Genomic DNA, 14143 nt, shown 5'->3' with positions numbered 1-14143 from the left:
CACACACAGACACACACAGACACACACAGGCACACACAGACACACACAGACACAAAGACACACACACAGACACACACAGACACATAGACACACACACAGGCACACACAGACACACACAGACACACAGACACACACACAGACACACACACACACACACACACACACACACACACACACACACACACACACACACACACACACACACACACACACACACACACACACACACACACACACACACACACACACACACACACACACACACACACGATTCAAATAGGGGTACAACAACTAATCGACTTAATCGATTAAATTGATGACCAAATTAGTTGCCAAATAATTTAGTCGTCGATTCGTTGGCTCTATGTTGTTATGACGTTGTCTACGTCACTCGGAAGAAAAAAAAACATTCGAAAAATGGCGGAGGCGTAGAGAAGCACGGTCCGACTAAAATCCTAACAGTAACAAGTGTGTTACCTGCAAACTGTGTATAATCAAACTTCGATGGCACGGGAGCACCACAGTGATGCGGGAACATCTCAAACGGAAAAGAAAGAACAGATCAAGATCCCTCCGCTTCGCGTCGGTCTCTGTGATCATACTGTCGGTGTTTTTTTTCCAATAATGACCGGCTCGCTGCACATTATCCGGCTTATTACACGGCCAAATACTGAACAAACTAACGACTAACTTGATTCNATCATGTACTGCCCAAATAATATAAAATAAAGTTTCTAAAAAAAAAAAAGATAATGTGCAGCAAAGCGGTAAACATCCGATCAAGATCCCTCCGCTTCACGTCGGTCTCTGTGAACATACTGTCGGTGTTTTTTGTTTTCCAATAATGACCGGCTCGCTGCACATTATCCGGCTTATTACACGGCCAAATACTGAACAAACTAACGACTAACTTGATTCATTTTAACTTAGCTAAACTATACTAATTTATTGATTCAGCTATATCAAAGTGTTACACACACATTTGCAGAAATTAGGTCGGGTTGAGACACTGTGCTGTATTTATGTGTAAGAAAGTGTAACTGCAGAGACAATCTACCTATTTGTTGTAGCAAAGCCTGTTAACACTTTTTGTTTGTGATTCACAATTCTATTTTTTAAAATGATTAATAATGTATTATTATTTATAAGGGCTCAGGTCCATTAAAGCATTTTTTTAAACAGTTAGGTTAGTTATCATTGTTGATACTTTGAAAGAACATTGATTTTGTTCGAGCAACCTAAAGAGACATATGTATTGTTCAAAACAAGCTGTTATATAGATTTTGCATATATTTTATAGCCTACATTTGGGTTGTTTTTGTGTGTTGATGTTGTCAATTTGGAAATGCAGTTTTCTGAATAAAATAATGGAAAACGTTTTTTTTGGCGCGTTTTTTATCCAATTAATCGTAGAAATAATCTACAGATTAATCGATTATCAAATTAGTCGTTTGTTGCAGCCCTAATTCAAAGGTCATTATGGGATGCTTATGTACGCACTTTCATTCTGCAGTGAGAACCACTACACAGTCCATCAGCAATCCCAGCATGCACTGGGGTGATGGTGCACTGATGGGCCTTATGTGTGTGTGAACATCCGGCGGAGAGGATAGTGTGTGTGTGTGCGTGTGTGTGTGTGTGTGTGTGTGTGTGTGTGTGTCTGACTGAACACTGATGGAAGAATTATCACAGGACAGCTAGAGCTTCCTGTTTGGGTTTGCGTCATGTGTTCCTGTTTTTATCAGATAGGATTAGGGTTAATNCTTTGTGTCTGTTCTGTCAAACCGTCTGTTTATGCCGACATTTTGTTGTTTATTTAACCGTGTAATCGGCTCAGTGATACGGCCTTATGTTTGTTTTTCGTAATTTTTTTAGTAATTTTTGACCGTGTTAAAAAATTTCTTGAAATCCTAATATGCTACGTGAGGATGTAGATGGTTACCACTAACAACAAGAGACAGGAAATTTCTACCTGGCACTTAAGGGCGGTATCACTAATGTAGACTCTCAAAGTCGAGGAAAACCATGAAACAAGGTTCGACACCCCGGTCGTCATAAATTTTCGACAAAATGGGTCAAAACGAGAGTGCACATCCTTGGTCGTAGACTTAGTTTAGAACCCCACGCCGGTATATCTGAAAGAGAAACTGTTGATGAGTACACGTTTACAGTGCTCCCTTGTGTTGGGTCGTCTCTAAAGTCATTTACTTTTGGATTGGTTACCCTTTCAAACCTACCGGTTATCGGTCGTCGTCATATTTCACGGTACACATGAGTTATAGGTGTGGGTCATTATTTTGGCATCCGTGTTACATGTGTCATAGGTTCGAGAAAATCCGTGTACCAGTCTCCGTAAGTAACATATCGTCGCAGTGGTATTAGATTATGTCCATTTTTGCAACGGTCTATAGTGTAAAAAGGAACAGACTTTTCTTTTTGTCCTAATAAAGACATTTTCTTTGGAGGAAATAAAAAATGCGAAACTTTGTGTAAAAGGCACACATTGACTTTCTGTTCAAGACAAGTTATTCCTTTAGGTCTATAAAACATTCATCAACTGGGAGAGTTACATACATTAACATGTTATCGTGTGAATGTCTTGTGTATTTGTTTTCTTTTTTACGATTTTGTACTGTGTGTCTGTTTGGTGTATTGCATGTCAGACAATCATGTTAAGTTCGTTACGGGTAGTGTTAGTAAATGTTAGACTCTCTTGTCAGCTTCGTTTAGTCAAAGTAGTATAGTCAAAGTAATGTATTGTTCATGTCTGGTCAACTTTCACTCTACAATTACTAACTTTGTTCATGCTGCCCTGCTTGGCCAGGTCACTCTTGGAAAATAGATTTTAATCTCAATGAGTCTTTTACCTGGTTAAATAAATGATATATATATATATAGATATATCTATATCTATATATATATATATGCTAAAGGTGGCTAATGCATGACTGCTTTTGGTATTCTTATAACCAGATGTGTTAAAATGCTGACTCATTACCTTGTTTAAGGATTCAGTCCAGCACCACTTTACAAGAGAATCTGTTCTGTAAACACTTTTTAAAATCTGACTTTTTCCATTTTTTTAATTCTTCTTCTTATCATTTTTATTACAATTGATGCAAACTGAACATTTTATTGGAAATGTAAAATAACTTTGTGCTAGAACAGCATTTACATTTGATAACTATTGTATTAAATAAAGTGAGTTATTTTCTGAATTAAAATTAAAAGAATTAATGATTCAGGGAAAAACTTCCCTAATGTAAAAACACACACTTGAAGCCTGAAATAATGCATTTCAGTATTACAATATGTCCCCCATTAACCCCCCCTCCTCCTCTGTGCAGACCCTGAATGTTGTGATGCCTGCTGCAGCCTCCACCGGGGGGGCTACCACTCAGACGGTACCTGCCAAAGTCTTAGACTGTGACACCATCACGCAAGTGAAGGAGAAACTTCTGGAACAAGCCTGGAAGGGAACCTCCTTCTCCCAGAGACCACACATCGACTCATTACACCTGGGTACATACACGTTGTTGCATGTAGGAAAATCAGGCTTCAATTTGGCATTGATAAGTGGGCTGTGGGTCAGATGGCTCAGTTGTATGAAATATAATATTGTATTTAAAATTTCAGATTTCACTTAAAGGTCACCTTGTATACATCAACATGTGTCCCCTCTGTGTAAAGAGATTCTGAAAGTTTCAGGAAAAAAGATTCTCTCACTTTTTGTCCTGATCCATTTATATAAACACTTTACACAACCTGCAACTTTATGATGTCATAATGTTTTTTTGGCTTGTGTAACCATTAGCCAATCACCAACAAAGGTAAACAAACAGTTAAATCCTTTGATCAAAGTATTATCAAGCCCTTACAATGTGCACCGGGATTACACAAATAAATGAAATTGTCCTCTTTTTGGAACAACACGTGTCATATATGAACATGTTATAATATCTTACTATATAACAAACATGTTTTTTCCTGCAGAGTGGCGTTCAGGTGTTGCAGGTCACCTGATCCTCTCAGACGAGGACCTGACGTCAGTAGTACAAGGCTTATGGAAGCGCCTGAATACACTGCAGCACTATAAGGTCAGTGCAAGTCACACACACAACAACACACACTCTCATTAAAAATGCATGCTGATTGTTTAAGGCTGGAAGTCTTACAGTTGGTATCACTTTTTTGAGGCAGGTTCCTGACGGAGCAACGGTGGCCCTCGTCCCCAGGAACACCAAAAACCATGTCCATGACAGCCATGATTACATGCCTGGAGAAAGTGAGTGTACACACATACTCTGAATTGACACTTGTAAAATAAGTCTACATATACACAAAAATGTATTTTAGACATTATTTGTATGTTTTTTTATACTGTATTTTGGAAATTAAAGAGACCCACCTTTTTAATATGGCTTTTAATGGAATTGTATTTATTAAAGAAATGTCTGTTCTTATTTATTTATTTTATTCTTATTCAATTGTATATATTTCTTAATTGTATTCCATATGTAGTTCATTAACTTCTGCTGGCTTTAAGTGTTTTCATCCATCACAAAGTCATGTTACTTGGCATTTATTACCTAGGATGGTGGGGGGATTGTTTTTTTTCTTTTTTTTCTGGTGTGTGTTACGTTTTGTGTATGAAAAGTGCGATTTAAATAATGTTTGATTGGATTTGGAAAAGTAATTTCTATTAGTTGAACCGAGTGTAAATGACCAGGAGAGGGCACTGTTTGACTATGTATGCATGTGTTGTGTTGCATGGGATACATGGAAGTAGGAACTCAAAGTCAGAATTAAAGGTAGTGGTAACATCGCAGAAAGATAGGCAATATTATTGAATATAGCTGTTTTCTTTATTCCATCATCTGTTTTCATATGTATAATAATACTAACATTGATTAATGACAAAATAAACTTTGATTTACATTATTCAAAACACTGAAATGACGGATAAATATGCTTTGTCCTTGGTTGGGATTTTCATACTGAACCACTCTCAAATCTTGTCCTGATGCTGTGTCCTCCTTCCAGAGACCCCCATGCTGGATGACATGGAGGAGGGGGGGGTGAGGCTGTGGCACCTGGTGAAAGCCAGCGAGGAGTCTGAGCTGCCCAAACACAGGAGAGGCAGTGAGAGGGGGGGGGAGAGGGCCAAGGCCATCCCCGAGATCTACCTCACCCGCCTGCTCTCCATGAAGGTAGCACACACACACACACACACACACACACACACACACACACACACACACACACACACTCATATTTAAACATGTGTGCCTCACTTTGAAAAATAAGCTTAGAGAGATAAAAAGATAACTAGAAATATGTTCAGAATAGTTTCCACTTTCAGTTTCAAACCTCAGTCATGATTGTCATAAATGATGGAAATTAGAACACTATGAAAGATAACGCGTGTGTGGATACATGTTTGCAGATTTGCGTGAAGATCTTGTTTATCCATCTGTTTGTCTTTTATCCGCTCCGTCTCAGGGCACGCTGCAGAAGTTTGTGGATGATCTGTTCACGGCGATCCTCAGCACCAGCCGCCCCGTTCCTCTGGCGGTCAAATACTTCTTCGACCTGCTGGATGATCAGGCTCTGAAGCACGGCATCACCGACCCCGAGACAATCCATATCTGGAAAACCAACAGGTAACCTAAGTAGAATAGTTATTATTATTATTATTATAATTATTATTAATTATCTGCCATATAAATGACTGTCTCTTTTTCTCTGGTCAGTTTACCGCTGCGGTTCTGGATCAACATCTTGAAGAACCCGCAGTTCATCTTCGACGTGCAGACCTCGGACCACGTGGATGCCGTGCTGTCCGTCATCGCTCAGACCTTCATGGACTCCTGCACCATCGCCGACCACAAGCTGGGACGGGTGAGATCAGTGTCACTGTAACGCAGCATTATTACACTGTACCGCTGTGTAGTAGTAAATATGATTTTAAAAAACGCTATACTTTATATGAATCTATCGTCATTTATATAAAAAAAGATATGTTCTTTAGACAGGGACTACAGATGAAAAACTATAATAAAATAACAGATACATAGAACACTAGTGTATATACTCTTTACATTATAAGTTAGCAAAGTAATTACAGTTTTATTTGTATTAAATGTAAATGCACTAGGTACAGTAAGAACAATATAAACAAATCAGCGAATTAGTAATAATCCTCTCATAATGTGAGAAAAAGCTATGTTTAATACCAGTAGCATATTTAAATCAACAACTCTTTATACGCCCTGTTTAACGTGATATCCATTTGTCTTCCTCTCACAGGACTCGCCCATCAACAAGTTGCTGTACGCCAGAGACATCCCGCGCTACAAGCAGATGGTGGAGAGGTAAGAATATGGCAGCAGGTTCCCAACTGACCTCAGGCATAACAACTCAGGGAGGGAGTGAAAGAGAGAAAGAGACAGCGAGACAGCGAGGCCTGGGACAATCTGTGGAGGCAGACAGGGCAGACTGCCAGTCTCTATGCATGGCTGGTCTGAGAGCAGCTGCTACACTGCTGCTGCTGTCTGCTGCTCCTCCTCACACTGCTGGGAGAGCTGCTGACAGACTCCTGAGGAATATATCGGCCTCATCGGTCCTGTTCAGGGTGAGAGGGATGACTGTTCAAATGTTGCATTAACTAGTAAATCCAATGCAAATAAGCACAAGAGAAACAATATATACATTTGCAATTTTTACAAGGAATTTGCTTTAGAACTTATAAAAACTATTTTGAAACTATTTTAAAATTAAGAAAATTGCAAGACATATAAATATGCTAATTATAATAATACATTACAGTTGGCAACAAATTCAGTTATCGATTTGTTTGGTCTATGTTGTTACTCTCTGTTTACGGAGCTGGCTACGTCACAAAAAAAAAACTGATATTTGAAAAATGGCGGAGGTTTAGAGAAGCACGGTCCGACTCAAATCTTCAACAGCGTGGGACACTTGAAACAACAGTAAAAATTGTGTTACCTGCAAACTGTGTGAAATCGAACTTGCATGGCGTAAAATAAAAAACACCCGGTCAAACTTATTTTACAATTGTTTTAGTCAATCCTGTGGTTATTGATTTCAGTCGGTATTACTTTTTATGCTGCTCCTTTAATCAATCACACAGTTGTGTCTGATTCTATTTATTACATGGGAAGGGACGGGTATTATTTTTAATTTTGGTTTGTGAAACACTGAAGTGTTAAATGTTTGATTTAAACAGAGGTGTGAAAGATATAGAGGAAGTTCCACGGTTCAGTGTGCCCAGCTTGTTGGGCTTTCCTTTGGTATCAATGAACTAAATATATATAATACACCTTGTCCAAATTGCATCAAAAACTATATTTCCAAACACACAACTGGGAGTAAGCATCCTTTCATATGAGATGACTGAGCACTGCGTTTTTGTTTGTTTTTTAAATATTGAGATAGTGCCTTTATTTGAGTGACAGTGGTGAGACAGGGAGAGTAAGGGGATGACACGTGGTCCTCCACAGGGGGACCCAGCCGGCTGCCCCCCCTTCTACCAACTGAGCTGTATGGGTCCAACACTGCATTTATGTACAAACTCTGAATTCCAATTGCATAACAAAAGCAACTTTGTCTTTTGGATTCATACTCGATGAGCTGAAGGTCATAGAGAATATGTCTTTCTTTCTAAGTGACTGAAGAACACATCCTTGAGTCTAAAAAGATGAGTAGTGTCTTTTCAGATTGCATGTGGCCACTTCAGATCAATGTGTCTGTATCTCCTGAACTTCATGCAGACAGCAGTCAGGATGAGGTGAACATCCTGTCCAATAGAATTGAAGACACTTAGGAGCATGATAGTCCATTTCAAATTCAAAAAGCTGTGTATTTATTCTCAAACGATACAAAAGGAGAAAAGATGAATATATTTGTATGTAAACCTTAATTCAATGCAGTTATTTCCGTGATTTCTATACCAACTCCTTTCTCTCCAGGTACTACGCAGACATCCGTCAGACCATCTCGGCCAGCGACCAGGAGATGAACTCCGCTCTGGCTGAACTCTCTCGTGTACGCTCCCCTCTCTTGTTCTTCCACTTCTGCAAGAATAGCTTCTTTATGTTAGCCGAGGTTGAACACATAAATCATCTTAAGTTTCTGGAAGTCACTGTGTGCCTGACGAGCTAGATGTGGAGTTTGAAATCAAATATGAATGGCAAGCGATGCAATTCTGAACAGCCCCCGCCCCCCCCTCACCTCTCTCTCTTCTCTCTCCTCACAGAACTACACAGCAGAGGTCAACTGCCTCGTGGCTTTGCATGAGCTGTACAAGTACATCAACAAATACTACGATCAAGTGAGTACACCGGGGCGTGTTGTGTTGTTGTTCAAATGCTTTTCTACAATATGCACAAATAATTGAGTCTCTGTAAGTGCTGGAGTACAGCAGGGGAATGGTATCTGTGCGTCTCATAGATACCAGTGCACATGTGCAGCAAGGCTGGGTATCGCCAACAAATTCTTTCATTTCAATTTTCAAGGTCCTGAATATGATTTGTTTATATACTGGTTTAATGAGGGATATTTCAGGTTAGTTAGGGTTAATCGATTTTGCTTGGTTTTTTAATACATTCTACTACAGTTACAGGAAAACTGGGGGCAGCAAACGCTTCTTCAGGAAAAAACTCAACTCTTGTTTTAGAAGCTAGATGCTTTTAATTTGAAACTGCAGTGTTCTGTTTGCATTAGCAACATAATGTTCTTAGACTGGACCTCAAACACCAAGGAGTGATACTGCAAATGTATACATAACTTTGATCCGTTAGCCATAGGCTCAGCTACCATAGTGTTACCTCATTTGGGGATATATAGGGATTCAACGGTCTTATCATACACATTTTTTTAAAAATCAACAAATACTACGATCGAGTAGCATGTTGTGTTGTTGTTCAGATGCTTCTCTACTACATGCACAAATAATTGAGTCTCTGTATGTGCTGGAATATAGCAGGGGAATGGTATCTGCTGCCTCTCATAGATACCAGTTCACATGTGCAACTAGGGCTGCGAATCACCACCGAATTCCAGAGGATTCCGATTCACAAGGTCCCAATAATGATATACTCAGGTTTGGTTTAAAGGCCCTATTCTGCTCGTTTTCAGGTTCATATCTGTATTCTGTGTCTCTACATGTTTCCTTGCTTTAATGTTCAAAAAGCTCTTTATTTTTCTCATACTGCCTGTGCTGCAGCACCTCTTTTCACCCTCTGTCTGAAACCAGAGCCCAGTCTGCTCTTATTGGTCAGCTGGCCGGCTCTGTTGTGATTGGTCAAATGCCTAGAGATGTCCCGCCCCATGCAATTAAGACGGGAAAAAAGTTCTCAGCATTAGGTTATCCAATGGAAGAAGCAAATATTAAAGAAGAATATCAAAGTTTTATGAATCCATATCAGATCATTCAAATAAAAATCCATTATTGAATCAGAGAATCCATTTTTAAACCTACCCCTTTATGCAATGCCTTTTTTTTTTATAGTGGCATGTTTACATCTCTTTTTTTAAACGATGGGTCACAATTGTTAATTGATTTCAGACATAACACAGAAAGCCATATAATGGTACTGTTTTCCCTGCAGATCATCACAGCCCTGGAGGAGGACTGCACCGCCCAGAAGATGCAGCTGGGTTACCGGCTGCAACAGATCGCTGCGGCCGTGGAAAACAAAGTCACTGACCTATGACCCAACGGACTGGATACATTTCTCCTCTAAAATAAAAGACAATAATTGGAGCAGCTTCTGTCTCCTGGAGAAAAGAATAATCTTTTTATAATGCGAAAGGTATGGCACATTCTGTTATTTTGACTTTTAGTGAAGGGAGGGATGATCACTTACTCTAAAACTCCCATGAGCTGAACACTGGGAGTTAACGGGGAAGAAAAGAAGAATATGTGAAATGAAGCACATTAAAACAAAGGAATTGACATGACTTCTCTCGTAAGGATTTCCAAACTAAAGGGAGACATTATATGAAACATTTTCCTCCGTGGCTCGCTGGACTTCTTGACGAACTGCAATGAACATTCCTTATAGTCCTACGATGAGGAATGCAAGCTGTAGGTGTGCTGGACGAAGGAACACGTTTTCAAACATGTCCAAGTCTTACGTAAAGGACGAATAGACAAAGAGCTGTTGAGGCCTGTCCGTATTCGAAGGATGTTTCAATCTGCTTTTAGCTTCCTTAAATCATTCTACCAGGTCTTACTCTGTGGTGTTTAAAGAGCTGTTATTGGAAGGTTTGGGTTCCATGGACAGGCTTTCTTTCTTAAATTTGTTTAAGCGTTACATTGCCAGTTGTGCTTTTTACTGCAATTTATATTTGCTGCCTGTAGTTTGAAGAACTGAAAATCAGTGTTTTGTAAAAAGTGTTGATTTTATTTCTACTCATAATGACTTCCTGTTATTCTGAATGTTCCTTTTCTTAGGTCTTTTTGTTATGTTTCCATGTACTACAGACCGTTTGGAAGAGGTGCGTTTAGCTAACTCATTAACTGATCCGTCCTTTAAGAAAACCATTACAATAATATATTTAACAACGTGTAGACAAATCCATAACAATCTCTACTAATTTGTTTTTGTGTATGGAAGACCAACCATTGACTTAATGGAAATAAATGCACAACTATATCAATAATGTTATAGCAGCTAAGGAATATTTCACTACTACCGTGTTTTTAACGAGTCTGACTGACAGTTTGTATTCCCTAAAATATATTTTTTAAGACGGACTTGGGTAACTATTCAACATGTATAACACTTTGTATTAGGGCCATTGTATTTTTTTTATTACGGAACATGTATAAGAGAAAATTCTGATAATCTCTAAAAATTGCAAATTTACAAGAAATAAACTTAAATATTGTTCCACGAAATATATGCCAGATGCATGTGTTGGTGAGGAGCTTTAGCAGTATGGACCATGGTGATGTCCAGCCTGTAGATCCTAATACGCAAAAGCTATGACCTCATCCAAATCAGTTTATTGTTGTTTATCTGAATAATGTCAGTCGGGCTTATTCTGGACTAAAACCCTAAATCTTTCCTAATTGCTAAATCCCATTGCAAAGTGTAATTTGATTGGGTCAACCACTGCAGGCAGTCTACATTGGATGCAGGTGAAACTATGTGGTTAATGTAAAGTTCAGCATCCCCAAGCTTTAGCATTCTTTTCTTTAACTAAAATGTCCCCTAATACACCGTCATAAATCACGACGTAATAATACAGTCACCTAATATACAGTATGTGCATTTCATCAGTTTATTTAAATTTCCTTGGCCAATTGTATGTATTTATTATTTAGTTTTTATTAAGTTAAGCTTGATCTTCCATATCTAAGAGGTTTTTTGTATTTTTTTACGCAGCCAATACCGCAAGTTATTTTAATCTTCCTCACATATTTTAGGCTGTTGCGTGCTGAAGGTAAATTGCCTGTGCCATGATTTTCTTTGCTTTATTTTTATAACATTTTTGCCAGACGTGTTACCACGGAGCAAAGCTGCACTTCTTTATCTTTTAGTAATTATTTCCATTCTCTCAAGACTTCATATGATTAATAAACAGACGTGCCTATTTTCCCTGTTGCTCAATGATGCCACATGTAAAAAATGTTTTTTTCAATTTAATTTATTTTTCCTATTTATTCTATTGCATTTGTTGTTGGTTTTATTTTTTCAGACTTATAAAATGATAGTGGGCATGCCCCTTCCAATCAGATTTTAAATCATGTTTTTGTTTTTTTAGAGCAACAGATTTTTTTTTTTACATTATGGGAAATCGCGTTGATCTCAAGATAGTAGCAACTGTCTTGAAATCTAAATTAAATATCTTCTTTTGCATCATGTTTAGAAGCAGTAGAGAAACATGATTTGTACAGATGCTATTATGTTGTACATTAAAAAAAACATTCTTTGCACATTAGTTGCACTTGTGTATGCAAAGCTCGGTTCCAATGTGTTTACCATGTTCGTGTAGATACATAGTGCTCTTAAGTAACCTCCACTAGTGTTCTCTTACTAATTGTTAGGATGAACCTAACGACAACTTAATGTGATGCAATAAAGTGGTCCCAAAGTCAATGAGTGTCTCAAGTTATTCGGGTAAGTGTTGATTGTCAGTAAATCAGCAAATTGGCAGCACCTGGGCTCGTTCACAACATCTGGGCTCGTTCGCAACACATGGGCTAGCGACACCTGGTGCCATTGCCCCTTTAAAAACCCTCTTGGCCGTATACCCATATCTGCAGCAGGTCTCTAAGGTGAACAGCCTCTGGCATGTTAGATCAAGGTATAGGGAAGTCGGCTTTTTATATCCAGAGACACCCATTTTATTTGGTGTGATGTTCTGTTCGTTGTTGCTGTGTTTGCTCTGGTGGGGCGTGGCAGAGGGTCAAAAGTAAATTGGCCGCACCTGGTGCTAGTTCTGTTCCTTGTCACAGCTTTGCATGTTCCTGCTTTTCCACGCATGTACACTTACACTGCTAAACTTAATAACTCTACATGCCACTTATGGCTGAAGTTCTCAACAAAGTTGATCACTTAACCCCCTGACCTATTTTTGTGGTAATCAATTTTTTTTCTTTACCTTATGGTTGTAAAGTTCCGTGAGGCTGTGATTATCCTGTATACAAAAAAGTGAATAACTCTAATGACATGTCAAAATGTTTACCATGAGTAGGGCTAACCCCAAAGCGGTATGCTAACAATGATTTCAAATAAACAAAGTCTTGGTTTTTAGAATATTAAACTTGTTTCGCCAAATTTAGATGATAAATACAATTTTGAAGCTTGTAAAGGCATAATTAGTGGTAATTTAACTTCACAGCAGGCATAACAACAGCTGGTGTTTCTTGTGAGTGTTTCCCCGGGAAACAAACACAATGAATACACACAAACTATTTTGCGGTATTTGGCTGCCGAACGAAATCATGTACGCAGCTCGCGACGTATCTAGGAGTCTAGTGGATGGTATCAGTACTAGAAGTAAAAAAATAAAAAAATATTTTTTTTTAATTAATTACGTTGTTTATAAATTAATCTGAGGGCCCCCGGGCCGCCATTTGCCCATCCCTGCATTAGAGTGAAATAAAACATGGAAGCGAAATAGACCAAAATAACAACATGTACAAATACATGAAAGAACGATATTTTTGTCTGTAACTTCCATAAACAGTAACTTCATAATTTTGGTTGTTGGCTGCTCATTTAATAACTATTAATTGTTCTAGTTTGTTGTCTGCTCTTGTGCGTAGTGAATACTAAAGAAGACTATTGTCCCTGTGTTAACTGATTATTTTGTAGAATTCTTTTGAGTAGCCTATTAAACAATTGCGTGAGTGTGAGGGTATTAAAATAAATTGGTCAGTAAGTCAGAGATGTGCAACTATATTTAACTTTTAGTTTTACATTTTTTTTTATAAATTATTATGGAAAGGGCCGTTTTACTCACTTGAGCTCCCGCCCCCCAAAATGTCTGTGCACGTCCCTGTTAGTAAGTGTTCAAGGCTTTGTTGGCAATGACCAGTAGAGCTAGCTTAATGCCCATTAGCACATGACCTTCCTTCTGTCATCAAGGAGCCATGCTGGTAACTCTATATTTGAAAAAAATAAACTATAGCCTATATATATATATTTGTTTTACTTGTAGTACTGATACCATCCACTAGACTCCTAGTTACGTCGCGAGCTGCGTACATGATTTCGTTCGGCAGCCAAATACCGCGAAATAATCTGTGACGCGTTTGTGTGTATTGTGTTTGTTTCCCGGGGAAACACCCACAAGAAACACCGGCTGTTGTTATGTCTGCTGTGACGTTAAGTTGCCCCTTGTAATTATGCCGTTACAAGCTTAAAAGCTGTATTTATTTTATTGTGCGTCAGCAGAGACGGGCTACAAGTGCCTTTGGTTCAAGTTAGACAACTAATGTCTGGGTAGTGTTCATGACTTCATGTTTATGTCATCTTAATGTTTAATCTTAATGCACACACATTTTCTGCGTCAAACCCATTTATGTTACTCTGTATTTTGGTACGTGTTTATTCTGTTAATGTGGATGGTTTAATTATATCTGAATAGGTAGACCTTTAAGAAC

General features: G+C 38.5%; 1 protein-coding gene across 2 annotated transcripts in view; it reads left to right on the top strand.

Moving 5' to 3' along the window:
* Positions 1-12131, top strand: part of plxnb1a (plexin b1a) — an 89174-nt gene extending 77043 nt beyond the window's left edge. For both annotated transcript variants that reach the window (XM_010793653.1, XM_010793652.1), the window contains 10 exons: positions 3348-3522; positions 3994-4097; positions 4201-4285; positions 5044-5210; positions 5503-5663; positions 5754-5901; positions 6310-6374; positions 7992-8067; positions 8279-8353; positions 9633-12131. In XM_010793653.1, coding sequence (XP_010791955.1) covers positions 3348-3522; positions 3994-4097; positions 4201-4285; positions 5044-5210; positions 5503-5663; positions 5754-5901; positions 6310-6374; positions 7992-8067; positions 8279-8353; positions 9633-9737 — 1161 coding nt within the window. In that variant the 3' untranslated portion in view covers positions 9738-12131. The remainder of the gene's footprint in view (positions 1-3347; positions 3523-3993; positions 4098-4200; positions 4286-5043; positions 5211-5502; positions 5664-5753; positions 5902-6309; positions 6375-7991; positions 8068-8278; positions 8354-9632) is intronic.
* The last annotated feature ends 2012 nt before the right edge of the window (positions 12132-14143 follow it).

Source organism: Notothenia coriiceps, unplaced genomic scaffold, assembly GCF_000735185.1.
Source record: "Notothenia coriiceps isolate Sejong01 unplaced genomic scaffold, NC01 NC01_scaffold00037244, whole genome shotgun sequence".
NCBI lineage: Eukaryota > Metazoa > Chordata > Actinopteri > Perciformes > Nototheniidae > Notothenia > Notothenia coriiceps.
This window is presented reverse-complemented; position numbering and strand designations above follow the sequence as displayed.